Source organism: Leuciscus leuciscus, assembly GCF_965113295.1.
Source record: "Leuciscus leuciscus genome assembly, chromosome: 5".
Lineage (NCBI taxonomy): Eukaryota > Metazoa > Chordata > Actinopteri > Cypriniformes > Leuciscidae > Leuciscus > Leuciscus leuciscus.
Window position 1 is genome coordinate 44504123 of NC_138729.1, and position 14693 is coordinate 44518815.

The 14693-nt window shown below is 38.7% G+C and overlaps 1 protein-coding gene across 3 annotated transcripts in view; it reads left to right on the forward strand.

Annotated features, from left to right (window-relative positions):
* Window positions 1-14693, forward strand: part of kat6a (K(lysine) acetyltransferase 6A) — a 47272-nt gene continuing 32579 nt past the window's right edge. For 2 of the 3 annotated variants that reach the window (XM_082170148.1, XM_082170150.1), the window contains exons 1-2: window positions 1-157; window positions 2183-3470. In XM_082170148.1, coding sequence (XP_082026274.1) covers window positions 2841-3470 — 630 coding nt within the window. In that variant the 5' untranslated portion in view covers window positions 1-157; window positions 2183-2840. Of the gene's footprint in view, window positions 158-321; window positions 471-2182; window positions 3471-14693 lie in introns of those variants that run through there. The other variant, XM_082170149.1, reaches the window with a different exon arrangement.

Below are 14693 nucleotides of genomic sequence, written 5' to 3' on the forward strand. Positions count from 1 at the left end.
GTTTCCCCCCTCCCCCACACGCAAAGCTCCTGTTTCACTCAAAGATGGCGTCAGCTCTGGAGCCACTGCTCTCTGGCTGCATTTTTCGGGCTTGTTGTTGTCTGTGTTTCGAACGCTTTCTGGCACATTCTCCTCGGCCACTCGAGCCGAAATTCTGGTGAGTAGCTCACAATTACACGCCGCGTTCAAAATGCTCTCGGCTCGAGAGCCCGAACTGGACTCGTGGTTCTGCCTTTCAGGGAAGGAGCGGGAGAAGGTAGAGGGAACGGGGGGTACGCGGAGATGAAGGGGGAGGGTGGGGGGAGCTAGCCGAGGCCTAACTACTTCCCTCACGGGCCTCGTCTCCTCCGCTACCACCGCCACCACCGCAGGCTCTCCTGTTGGGTAGGGAGGGTAGGTTACAGTAAGCGGGGAAGGAAGTGGAGGAGAAAATGGTGGAGGAAGCGCGGAGGAGCAGTTGAACATCTCGCGTGAGGATTTTTTTTGTCATGCGCTTATCCGAGGCAGAGATTGAGGCCGCGCGCGGCCGTGTCAAACGTTGGCGCGAGGGAAGGAAGGAAGGAAGGAATCTTGGCGTCCCTTTTTTGTAACGGCTGAGGCGCGCTAACCGCGGTAGCCACTGGTTACGGGCATTGTGTTTTCAGTTAGGCCGCGATGTTTCTTTACGGAATATGAGGTTGGAAAGGTGTAGAAAAATGTCCTTTTTCAGATTGTTATGGTGTGAAATCTCAGGCGCTGAGAGGAATGGAGGAAACATTGTCCTTATTCTCAGCTGCACGTTGCTTGTGTTTTGGAGCTAACAACATCCGCTCAGTGCACTGGCTTCGTTACTTCAAAGTTTACATCGTTTGGGATGGGAAAATATGCCTTAATAATCTTTAGTAAAGTATATTTACTGGTGTTTAGCCACTATCAAACTGCTGTTTGTAATAGTGTTTACATTTTTCAACGTTCAAGAACCGTTTCTGTTTTGTTTACTACTAGCCATGTGTTGACATTTATTACGTGCTTTCCTTTCTGCTGCAGTTTGACATGTGATTAGCACCTCATTACAGATGATTTCTGACTGACCATCTGTCATAGGTGTTGTGAAGTTTCTCAACTTCTGTTTGAAGTTATAATAATAGACATTGCATTACACAATTTACATTTTGAACAGTGCTGATTATTTTTTTTCTTTCAGTCATATAACTTTAAAAAAAGGATGTTTCAGGCACTCTGGTTGTAAGACATATTTTTTAATATAACCCGTGTCACTGATCTGCTGTCATTGAAAATAGTGTATTTTTAACTGTTTATTAGGCAGTACTCCTTTGCCAGTTGTTTTGTTTTTGTTTAGATTTTTGGGTTACACTTTATATTAGGGTGTCATTGTTATAGTGTAATTACACAAATAAGTACTTAGTAATATTTGGATTTACCATAGTATTAAGGTTTCGATTTGTTAAGGCTTAGTTGCTTGTAATTATCCATGGTTTACTGTTATTACTATAGTAAGTGCATGTGTAGCAGGGATACTGTTAAATAAAGTGTTCTATTATTGTTGATAATATTGGCTTAAACTTGTTTAAACCAAAGCCTAACTTGGTTTAAAAATGTAAAGTGCACCCTTCAGATCAACTTTATATGAAGTGTTTTTAACTACTACATGCTAACATTTCAATTAACCATTTAAAACAACGCACTTATTGTGTACATGGATGTTTTTATGTTGTACTTGTATTTAAAATTACCTGTATGAGTGCATGTAATTACATCTGTAATTAATTTATCTAGTTACATCTATAATTGCACTGTGGATCCACCCTTAAAACTAAACTAACCATACCACCTTTCAGTAGCCTTAACAGTATCCCACCTCAATAGCAGCAAAAGTGTTTTGCAATAACACACAAAGACAATAAGTACATTGTACCAATATATATTTATTTTTGTAACATAAGTACATGGTAATAACACACCTAATGTAAAGTGTGACCCAAACATTTCTGAAGTGTGATGTGGAGTTAGTTTGCTGTCATTGTGCATTTAATTCATATAGATGTTTTACCCGTTTCTGTTTTCGGCCCTTTTTATGTGCTGGATGATAATATTGATGAGTGTTCAATCATTTTGTTGGTTGTAATGTGTTTTGTGTGCTTTTCAGATACTGATCCTTTTCATGTTTTTTTTTTGTGTGCAGGTTGCAGGAATTTCTGAAGAATACCCAATAGGAAGATGGTCAGCCTACGTCGCTTCCTGGAGTGAGAGTTCTGTTCAGGACCACTTGTTCCAACAGCGCTAGGAGGATCAACAAGGAAGGAACGAACTGCTGGACAGTATTTTCACACTTACGTTTCCCCAACGGAAGAAACCGAAACTCTCCGAAAGTGCTGTCACAATTCTCAACAATGATGCTCCATCTAAACGGATAACACTGACCGTCAGAATCGAGGATTCTACTTTACTGACTGCTTTTGAGACGGGGAAATAAGACGACACCCAAGGCTCTTGCAACTTTTTCTCTTGGAGTAGCTGTTGTGTCCGCCTGTTGCATACCTCACCTCTTTGCTTTGGTGTGGCAGCCCTTCAGGAGGAAGGGTCACTGGGTTAGGGGAATCTTTTCGAGGTTGGGGGGGGGGGATTTAGGGAGCCTATGCTATGGTGATCGGCTCCCTCACTAACAGCCCCTGCTCAGGCACAGAGAGACTTACTACACCTCCCCGGGACAAAGGATAGCCTCCTGGAAGAAGAGAGAGGAGGACAACGACGTTGAGGCAGCGCCAGGGCTGAGGCCGCTGGGTGCTCCCTAACGGTTGTGAGAGTGTGTTGGGCTTTTGCCCAGCAGTATTACAGCAGCCATGGTGAAGCTGGCCAACCCGTTATACACCACCTGGATCTTGGAAGCCATCAAGAAGGTGAAAAAGCAAAAACAGCGGCCGTCCGAAGAGCGCATCTGCAATGCTGTGTCAATGTCCCATGGGCTTGACCGCAAGACGGTTCTGGAGCACCTCGAGCTCAGTGTTAAAGATGGCTCCATACTCAAGGTGTCCAACAAGGGGCTCAACTCATACAAGGACCCCGATAACCCTGGACGTTTATCGCTCCCAAAACCCAGGGTGGCAGGAAGTGGAGGCAGTTCCAGCACCTCCAGCTCCAGCAAAAAACCAGGCTTGGACTGGAACAAACTCATAAAGCGCTCTCTGGAGGGGCTTCACGAACCTGGTGGATCATCCCTAAAGAGCATCGAACGCTTTCTGAAATGCCAGGCAGATGTTGCAGGTTATCTGTCTGGCAGTGGCTCTATGGGGCCAGGCATTTTCCACCAGCAGCTCCGGCTTGCTCTGAAGCGGGCCGCAGCTCACGGGCGGGTGGTAAAACAAGGACCGCTCTTCCGGTTGGTAAGCAGGAGTTCTCATAATGACGGGACGGGCTGCGTGTCTCTGGATTCTCTGCCTCCGGTGCGTCTGCTGCCCCACGAACAAGATCGGGTGAGCTGAAGTTTTTTGAATGTTTTGAAGTTTGCTGCGTGTATTGAGCAAAACAAACTTTCAGTTTCCTTTTCTGATGACCTATATTTACATATTTCACTTCTGTTTCAAAAACCGGCTCTCAGCTGTGGCATGACTTGAGTTGGCAAATGGATTTCTTACAATAGCTAAAATGTCCAGAAATAATTGAGCATGTTAAAGACATCCACATAAAGTGCATGTTACATTTCTGACATTTTCTTTAGAGTGCAAAAGTCGGGTTTGAAAATGATTTTTAACAATAACTTATAATTCTTAAAAGCCAGACAGTTGTGAGCAACAAGGTTGTTAATCAGTGTTATATGCAGCTGTCTGTTTAAGGTTTACAAGCATATTTTTTAATATAATCGTGTTTAACAGCGAAATTCGCTGTGGAAACTAGGCTACATTAATCATGAATCATGATGCCATAAGAAAATTCCACCAATCAGAGAGTCGCAGTAAGCAAATCGCCAAAAATGAGAGCCCTGAAGGTCAGCCCTCTCTTATGAAGCACCACAAATTATGTTATCGAGTTGGTCTGCCTACGCTCTCAATTTTTGTTATTTTATTTGATATAATTTGTATATTATACTTATTTTGCAATAAATAAAAAATTTAGCCTATTGTTTGTATAGATTAAATCAAAAACGTTAAATGAATAGTTTTATTTTTCATTCGCAGTGCTTCATGGGATTGTAGTTCTTTCCCTCAGTAAAGTCGTTAACAGTGTTGCATGTTGTCTTTTTATCTGATTTTGAAATATGTTTTTGCTTCAAATCAAATTTGTAATGTTGCGATTCACTTCGTAGCTGGTTGGTTTGGTTCATGGCTTAAAACGTTTTACCAAAGACTTATTTAAGATAGTGGTCAAACAACATTTTATAAAAATCGTCATGTTTATAATATATATTACATCAGCATGTGAGTGTCAAATTGGACAACTACAAGGACTCATCTCTCAAGATCAATAATCAATAATTTAACAGTTCATCTATTGGCAAAATTATGAAAAAAAATTTTTTTAAAGAAAAATATTAAAATCAGGAATGTCAGAATCAGAATGCGTAGTTCTTGCATAAAAATATCCGTCAAAAATCCAACAAGTTGAACGATGTTCACTAGGGTATCGGCCAATATATGATCCTTTTTAATGCTATCATTTCGACCTGATAAGAAAATGTGGCCAATATATTTAAGCCGATAAATAATGGATTATTTCCTTCAGCTGAGACACTTTTTGCACGGTTTGCCATGATGGTTTTGAATCACTTTGAAAAGGAAAATACAGTTAAGTGCAACATGTGCAACACAACTCTCTCATATAGCCTAGGCTGCATAAAATTGTAATGGAAACGCTACTGTAAAAGAATGTTGTGAATTCTTTGTTCGCCCGTGTTTTAGAGTGTTGTTACGGGAAGAGCGCATCCAAAACGGAGTTACATCTTCATGACTATAAGTTTGCTTGTGCATTCGCAGCCATTTGTTTTGTGCAATTATAAGTTGTAGTATTGTTTATTTTGTGTATCTGATTTATCTCATATAGGATGTGTTTGGTTAAGAAATAACGTGGTAGTAAAGTGCGCCGGTGATCATCTTTAGTTTCAGCGCATGCAGCTCAAACAGCAATGGATGACAAACTATGATTGGGACATAACATTACAATGAGAAGAACACTATTGTAATAAAACGTGAATTCTTTGGGTTTAATTGCCGTGTTTCAGTGCGTTGTTACGGAACAGAGCGCATCCACAACAGGAGTTACACATTCTGACTAGCACGTATTCTAGGCCTAGTTCAAGTTCACTTGTGCATTTGTCATTTGCCATTGGCAGATATAAGTTGTAATTTTATGTTTGTCATGTTTTTTGATTCTTTATACATAAGTAATGGTGTCCAATGACTTGTTTGCATTATTTAGGCGTTATTGTATTTGTTGTTTTTTTGTTAAAGAAAGTTGGCCATAGAGTGTGTAAAATTAATTCTAGAACTTACTTGCACTGGTTCAAACTTGGCTTCTGTACTGTATATGTTTGATTTATTTGGAAGTGTTTGGGACATAGGCCTAGCTTTTAATGTTGAGACTTTTGTTTTTGTAATCAGGCTCTCAAAAATGATATAAAAATGTGTATTTAGATTTATCGGCATATCGGTTATCGACTTTAAAGAATTATCGGTTATTGGTATCGGCCAAAATGTTCATATTGGTGCATCCCTAATGTTCACTAACCTGGCAAAGTTTTTCAATTGGTTTGCCATTTATTTTCTTTAGCTTTTTGTCAGTGTGAAGCATTTCACTCAGTTCCCTGATCATTCTTATTCAATTTTAGTGAGTGAAGTAGGGGTGGGCGATATAGCGAAAAATATATATCACGTATATCATGACAGGCTTTCAGTGTGTGTGTGCGCGTTATGTTTTGACAGACATCGATGTCTTGATATTCTAATGATGTGATTTGAAAACAGATGGATCGAAAGGTAATAATTTAATTCTTAGCCAGCAAGTATTCAGTGAAGTGATTGATTGCCCATGAGTGCTGTTGATGTTTTTCGGTCTAATATTACAACCGATAGCTAGTCTAAGTTTTTGACGGACGTGAGAACATGCGTGAGTGGTGAAATATGTTTGATTTTTGGGTAATTTTGAAATATGCTGGAGACTTAATGAGCTTTTTGCGTAGTTCATTATGCATATTTTACAGAAAGAAGTTTATTTCTAGGGATGTCCCGATCAGGTTTTTTTGCCCTCGAGTCCGAGTCATTTGATTTTGAGTATCTACCGCTACCGAGTCCCGATCCGATACTTCTATAATACATAAAAAAAGAATAAAGAGGAGCGAAGAAACAGATCCAGGATGTTCCTTATTTTTTATTTAATTCACCTTATTTTAACATTCAACAACTCTGTTAACAAACAGAGCACTTCTGTGAGGCAGCTTGAACAATCAAGTAATAAATAACATAAATTCTTCACTTTTGGACTTTAGTGCAACAGTAAATATAAAAAAAGTCTAATATATAAACAAATAGCACCTCAACTTAAAATACCAGGCAGGCATGTAAACAAATAAAAAATAAAAGTGCCACAGTGTTTGCAAAGCCAGTAATGTGCTTTTAGGAACTGCACTCCTAACTCTTACGCCGGTTTCACACTGCACGCGTTAGCAGAGCGTGCAGCGCGTATGTTTTTCGCCGCCCATGTTAACAGATTAGAGCATTCACACCGCACGCAGAGGCGGCGCAGCAGCGCGTAGCAGAGCAGAGCAGCAGTGCCGCTTACACTGAATTAAAGTGACAATCCAAAATACACTGCAGTTTTATCCAAAAGGCGCATTGATGATATCTATTGTGTTTTAAACAGTCAATCAAATGACCAACAGCAATTTAAAAAGAAAACAAATGTCCAAAAACAAACTTGTTGCCAGAATAATAAAAACAAAGATGAACCAAAAGTTATATAAATGAAATTATTAATAAAATAAGCTTCTTGACAAGTCTTTTCTCTTAAATGTATTTGAAAACGAAATAAAGCAATGCCAACTTATCCATTATAGAGTACTCTGTCTGTACACACGCCGCGGTTCAGCCGCGCGTGACAAACGCTGCCAGTGTGAAAGCAAAACGCGCGTGTCCTGCTCCTGCTCACCATACGCACTGCTCCTGCGCTGCTTACGCTCTGCTCGCGTGCAGTGTGAAACCGGCGTAACACTGTGGCACCGCATAACTATAGATGTGTTAAAAAAGAATGAGAATATATATACATATATATCCGAGTCCTGATCGGGAGGTAACGTTCGATTCCGATCGAGTCTGAAAACACGTGATCGGGCCCGATTTCCGATCACGTGATCGGATCGGGACATCCCTATTTATTTCATGACTTAAATTACGTTACTACGAGTGAGACGGACATAGGGCTCCAGACTGCGACCATTTTTCCTCCTAGTGCGACCAAAATTTTGTTAGAGGCACAATTTTGCACAACGTTGCCCAACATCAAATGGCAAACTAAATAAAAGCGGAACGAAACTGCGCTACTCATAAGAAGCATTTAAATTCGCCGCAGAATTCTGTTGTAATACATTTCAGGTCAAACAGCTTTGACGTGGAAGCATTGTCATGAATGAACAAGTTATAGAAGGCTTTAAGTCCACAAATCAGCAACATTCACCATGGATTTAATGTAGTAACACTAACTAAAACGCTTACGAGTACTAGGCCTTACACATCTTTTTCCAGCACTTCAAAACTAATATTATCTTCAATGTTATTTTTAATGTAATGACCAAAACATTATTTGTTCATACTTCAAATATCGTCCCCATTTATAAAACTAAGTTTCAAGATGTAGGAAAACTCACACTTATTTAAAGAACAAAAATGAAACAAAAAACATTAAATTATCATTGTAACCATTGAGCACTTATTGGCTTATTAGCTATTTCCACTCCCTAAAAATTTTTTCCACTTGTTTTGATTTTTTATTAATATTAAGACATTATGAATGATAATAATTAAAGCTAATTTTATCTACACCTCAACTTAAGCGCAGTGCTCGTCACCTCCAGTGCTACCAGATACTCTCTGTAGAACTTAGTGACTCTAGTATTGCTGCCCTCAAAGGTTGGTCTGAAGCCCTGTGAACTTAAAATAAAACTGCACATTATATTTCCTGTACGTTAAATCTATTTATTACCAAGGCGTTTGTTAGTAATCGTCAAAATGCGGGGAAATGTGAATAACTGCATTGCAGGTTGATTTAATGTGTCTAAATCTCAATTTTCTGCTTCACTCCTAAAAAGTTGCAGTAAGGGTCTACAGCGCTTCTAGTAAAAAAAGTTAGTCTGGAGCCCTGTGGCAATTTTACATTCAGCTGTCGCAGATTCATTGACTTTTGAAAATATAGTCCATTTTTTTACCAGGAAAAGAGTGGTTTTAATGAGCAAAGTTGTTTTATTGTCTCTTATAACAAAATATTTTATTTAAACCCATGAAAATGCACATACTGTTGTAAAAGATATTTAAAAAAAATCAATTTTTAAAACTGTTGTTCCATTATTACCCCTTTGCAGATTTTAACTTGTTTAGATGACATCCTAATGGATTTCGGGAGTTTGTTTCTAAGGTTGCATGTTCGGTACATCCAGAGTAGGGACAGTTTCTCAAAATACTGCAGTTGTCAGTCTGAAATACCTTGTTTAAGCCAGATAGTCTGAAAGAAAACATTACAGAGATGGTCAAGAATGAGAGGTCACGTGAGTTTTGCTTCCTGCCTTGGCTACCAGCTGCAAGATGGGCTTGTGTTGGTGGGGAGAGAAAGAGAAAGACAACATGTGAGTGAATGAGAGAGTGCCACGAATTAGTCTATGTGTGGGAAACACATGTGAAGTGTGTTCGTTTTTGTTTAGAAATGTATGAGAAAACAAGGGTTTATGTGTTAGATGGGACAGGTGAAATGGAAGGTTTCGTCCAACATGTAGCGTTGGCAGAAGAGATCCACACATGCTCCGACTGATAAACTCCATACCATTCTGCACGAGAGAGCGAGCGAGGGATGAAGAGAGAGATAGAGGCTGAACTGCAGACATACAGGCGACAAGAGCAGCATAATACACACCCACTTTTTTTGTAACCTGATAAATAGCAGCTCTGCCTTATGCTCCCCAGAGGCTAAACACACACGCATTCACACCCACCCACCCCTCCTATCACATCTGATATGGGTCACATCCATGATGTTCACTGCAGGGTGTTGGCTGTCAGAATGATGCCATGCTAAATTTGAGCTCAGTTTGTTGCTGTTCAGGTCTGTGTTTTGATTTGTGAGCATGATGTTGAAGTTGTTACACGCTTCCAAGTTTCTCCATGTGTGTTGTGTCTGGCTCAGGAAAGGCTTCTACAAGTGGCGTGATGTCACATGACCACACGTCTGCAGTTGAAGAAAAGGTTTAGAATATAATCTTGGCTTGTTTTAGATTGGTTCACCATGGGGTCATTCCGTGTCAACTCAACCAGAGGTCCCTGGCTAAAATTTTTGTAGAACGACAAACATAAATAGTGTTGAAAGGCAAAATATTAAATGTCACAGATGTATATTATCTACTGAGTAATTCACTATTTTGTAGAGGGGGGTCAAAATTAAAATTGGAGACAATGATATTTGGAGACAAATTATAGGGGTGTATAGAAAGATGGCAGCATCATTATTTTATTATTTTACACAGAGATTGGCAGGTCTATTAGAAAAATATGTTGACTTTAGCAATTTTTGTTGCATTATATGCCAATGGTGACAGTTCAAAAATGGCAAAAAGTGCTTGTGTTTTTTTGCCTCAAGTTTGCATGCCTATAACTCAAGAAGATTCTGGTTCTTAAACTTTTCTTTTGGCATTTCCATTTTAAAGGCCCTCGATCAATGTTTTTGTCATCTTTTTGAGTATTATCTCTGCAATTGCTTTATGTCCTTTGCCATGCATGGAGGTTGACTTTTAAAATTGGCCTTTTCAGGCTATGCACTTAACTTAAATCTTAACTCTAAGGTGATGATACACTGGATAATTTTTTGAGCAATGTTGCTGGGCAATGTTGCCTTCAACGGGCAACCAGATGAGACGCAGGGCCCACAACCAATCTAAATTATCCAGATAGAAATGTATTTCCCATTTTCAATGGGAAAGAGCCCAAGCAACTATCGCTCGGCAAGATTTCCCAGCAACATTGCTCAAAAAGTTGCCCTGTGTATCATCACCTTAAGATGTCATTAGCTAAATATTGCTCTTCATATGGGCAATCTCTATATATAAAATGAGAATGCATTTAAGAATTGGCTTTGGACAATAAATAGCATAAGTGATGGTCCCATAAAATGTATGTAATCACAATTTGAATTGATTCATGTTCAGATGACCAGCAAACCCCAACATTGCTGCTGGTTTTTTTTTTTTTTTTTTTGCATTCTTGACTCTGGTGTTTTTAGGTTCACCTGCTTACAGGTTTACACAAAAAGCTGTCATCAACTTATTTAGTGCAAACGAAACACTTTGGCCCTGTTTTGCTCAAAGTTAAGCTTTTATTGCAGCAATTGTCATTTGAGGTCATTGAATTATTTGTTTTTAACTTAGATTTAATGCTTGAATTTAGAAGAATGCACTTGATTTTTCACTAACAGGTTTATATTTGTCTGTGGTGTTTGACCGTTTATACCCGCATATTGCTGACTATTCCCATGCAGCCTGTATATGATCATTGAGGGTTCTGCTTCAGTGCAGTGAGGAAGGGAGCAAAACAAATGGGTGAGCACTGGCTTTGACCCCGATATGAAGGAGCGATTTGTGTAGTCAACACACGAATGACACACTCCTCCATTTAAACATGATAGCAGACTCGCTCACACGTTCTTCCTCTAATAGGGGGTCATTGCCAGGGCATATGTGGGGAGTGAGGGGGGGCTGAAGTCAAACAAGGGGCATGGAGGTATAGATGGGAAATCTTTTGGGGGGGTTATTATGAGAGAGTGTGTATTTAGGACATTAAGTGGGCTGGTCCTGATGAGAGGGTTTTGTATAAGAGTCAGCAGTAAGAGGGATGGGAGTCTCGTGTTGCCCTTTCACAGCTGAAAGCTCCAGGGTTGAAGGAAAGTTCCTCAGGCGGTCATTCTGGGGACGTGTGAAAATTCTGATGACGCTCAAATGTATGTCATGTGAATTTGTAGCCTGATGATGTTCAGTAGGTTCATAGTCAGTCAGCATAATGTGAGTATGGACCACTGAAATGGTGATCAGGAGCAGCTAATTGGTAAAACCTGGACATTTTTCTTACTAGTAATCTCTAGTAAGTAGGATTGTAACAGTATATTCATGTCACGATTTGGTTCGACACACGATACTGATATCATGATGAGACTGTAAACAAAGCCATCAGAAGTGGACTTGTATAGGCTTGGACTTGGTCATTCTCCCCCATGCACATAATGGAACTAAATTTTGTATCTTATGTTTTATTTTCAGTTTATTAATAAACATGGAAGCTTAAATGTGTGACCTTCTGGGTTTTACCATATTCGATGCTAAATTAAATGTCTAAACTTTTATTTTGTGTGAACTGTTCACAGTACATATTATTGCAATACACACTATGCATGTTGTTTGCATTTGTTGATATTATGACACAAGATTTTGTTACACCCTCAGTTTCCCTACTAAATCTCACCTAAAATAACCTAGAGTGCAGACTCCTTTTTTCATTGTAAGTTTGTCATTTTCATGTCCAGATGCAATTTGCAGATCTTATTCAGTGATTTTGCAAATTATTGCAAATACAAAACCATCCAGCACAATCCACACTTTCTATTTTCTTACACCATCAAAAGAACATTTTCCAGCATTGTTGTTTCTTTCCTCACTAAAAGCAACACAGAGAGAAAACAACAACAACAACAACAACAAACAATCAGAATAATCGTTTAATACACAACAGGAAGCTGGATGTTAAACTATTGAGAGAGCATAAGTCAGCTGATAACTGAGCATTTTGGCTGATAAACAGAGAAGATCCAAAATCTACCAACAGCCTTGTCAACAACAAATTTGATTTATTTTAAAATAGAGTGGAAAATCTGCAGAATTGATTTAAGCGTGGTTAAATGTGTTAAATAGGAGCTGATAGCTCTGCATTTGTATTGGAAGCTGAAAGCATAATCAGATTATCCCAAAATATTTAATAAACACAGACAGACACAAAGGTGGGGCGATATGTAGGCTATAACTTTGAATTCTGAGTGCATATTCCTGTTTTATACTCTCTTCATTCCTCTGAACAGCATTGTTGTAATGACCTGCACCCCTCAAACCCATCAGCACATATAAATGTGTACCTTTTCACCTTTTTCTTGTTTCAAAGTGAAGCTGTAGAGAATACAAGGGACATGCATACAAAATTGCCCCGTACATTGATTATGTGTCTGGAAGGTAATCGGTGTTGGTCCTTTTGTCCTGACTGCTATGGCATGGCATGAGTTGACCATAAACGTTACTGGAATGTAAAGAGGTTTACAGGACTTGTGTGATAACCATTAGAAAATACCATCATCCCTCTATATAGGTCTAAGTTCATTGAGGCATTAGAGCATCAGACTGGCTATGGACCCTGTTTTCTAACCAGGCTTTGATTTAATAGTTTCTCTGTATGTAGTGATTGGTCTATTTTTTTAATCTTTTTTTTTATAGTTAATGCTGATGCAGTGGCAAATTATATATCTGGTAAATATAAGATGTAATGATAGCAAATGAGATGTTTGCAGAATTAAGTAAATTCAATGAATGTGTTTGATGCACAATATTTGCTCTATTTCAAAATAAATCAAATTTGTTGTTGACAAGGCTGTTGGTAGATTTTGGATCTTCTCTGTTTATCAGCCAAAATGCACAGTTATCAGCTGACACATGCTCTCTCAATAGTTTAACATCCAGCTTCCTGTTGTGTATTAAACGATTATTCTGATTGTTTGTTGTTGTTGTTGTTGTTGTTGTTGTTTTTTCTGTAGGTGTTGCTTTTAGTGAGGAAAGAAACAACAATGCTGGAAAATTTCTTGTGATGGTGTAAGAAAATAGAAAGTGTGGATTCTGCTCGATGGTTTTGTATTTGCAATATGGATAGCTAAATATTTCACAACTATGCACAAGTTTCATAAATGGAAGCTCTTTTACATCTATAAATGTATCCTACTTAAACCTTAATTGTACCTTGCTTTATGTGTGAGTGTGACTGCATCGCTTCACGTTGACTCTTTCATGACCTCAGGCATCGTATGGTCATCATGTCCCATGATGGACTTGAGCTTTACAAGGTTGACCATTATTTAGTTCTCTGCTTCATTGCTCCTTGCTGTTATATGTATTTGCAACTACAGTACATGTCATTGGTATCACTAGCGTGACCTCCAAATCTGAATCCCTTATTTTAGATAGTCTATCAGGGATGGTCTACACATAGTATGATGACTTGTTTGGCTCTTCTATTTGTGAAGCCACCCTGACTTGATATATCAACCAATGGGCTTCATTTCTCATTGCTTCTCAAGTCAGCGGGAGGCATTTTGGCAGTTGCACCCAATCCGAAAGGTGTTTTATTGTTTGTGTTATTGTGAAAGGTCTTTTAGAAAAAGAGGAAATCTGTGTAAAGAATGTCTATCTATTAGAGCTGAATGATTAATCGTTGAAAGATCGTAGTCTCGCTTCAAACACCCACACAATCTTATTACTAAGCGACAACGATTCTGCCATTTGGATTAAACCTTTGACAAGTAGCCTATGATCACAGCGAGCATTTAGATCTCTGTTGGCACTGCTGCTGACCAAGAGAGAGCAGTTGTCATGTAGCTTATAGGTATGAGAAACGGCTTCACAAATAACTTTTCAACCACACAGTGTCATTATTGCTGTGTTAAAATAATTCAAATCAGCACAGAAATACCGGGATAGTCATAATAGTTTATAGTTCGGATATAAACACTGATGTCTGTGGTAGAACATGCAGGTACATGCTATGTATTCAGAATAGAGTAAATCATCTTTTGAAAGAACTTGACGCTTCAAATAAAGATTGTATTAATTGCGTTGTTACGCCACTAGTTCGCAACAAGTGACTGTTAACAAAAGGCACCAGATGCTTCCATGATCAATAATAACTCACGTATGTAAACATACAAATGCATGTAAAATACCAATGAATCCTCAAGCAGCTTTATTTTTACAGTCCCTATAGTTGTCATTAGAGCTGCACGATTCTGGCTAAAATGAGAATCGCGTTTTTTTTTTTGTTCGTTTTTTTTGCTTGGAATCAAGATCACGATTCTCTCACGATTCTGAAAAGCTTTATTATTTTAAAGATCTACAAATCCTGAACATTAGGTTACCAAACAAGATAGAAACAAAATAAGACATAAAACGCTTGCTTCAGTCAAATTTAAATAAATGCAGTAAACAAAAAGAATGTAATATTTAAATAAATAAAAAATGACAATTAAACATTGACATCATTCAAAGGTATTACGCCAGGCTAGACCTATTAAAGATTCTTAGCAAGAAACACTATCAACATTTTTGGGTATGGTGTTGCGTTGAATAGCGTTGCTTTTATAGACGTTTGTTTCGACTGGCCGCTGGTACTTTGTGATTGAGCAGTTTTGTTTTTAACCATCTCATACTG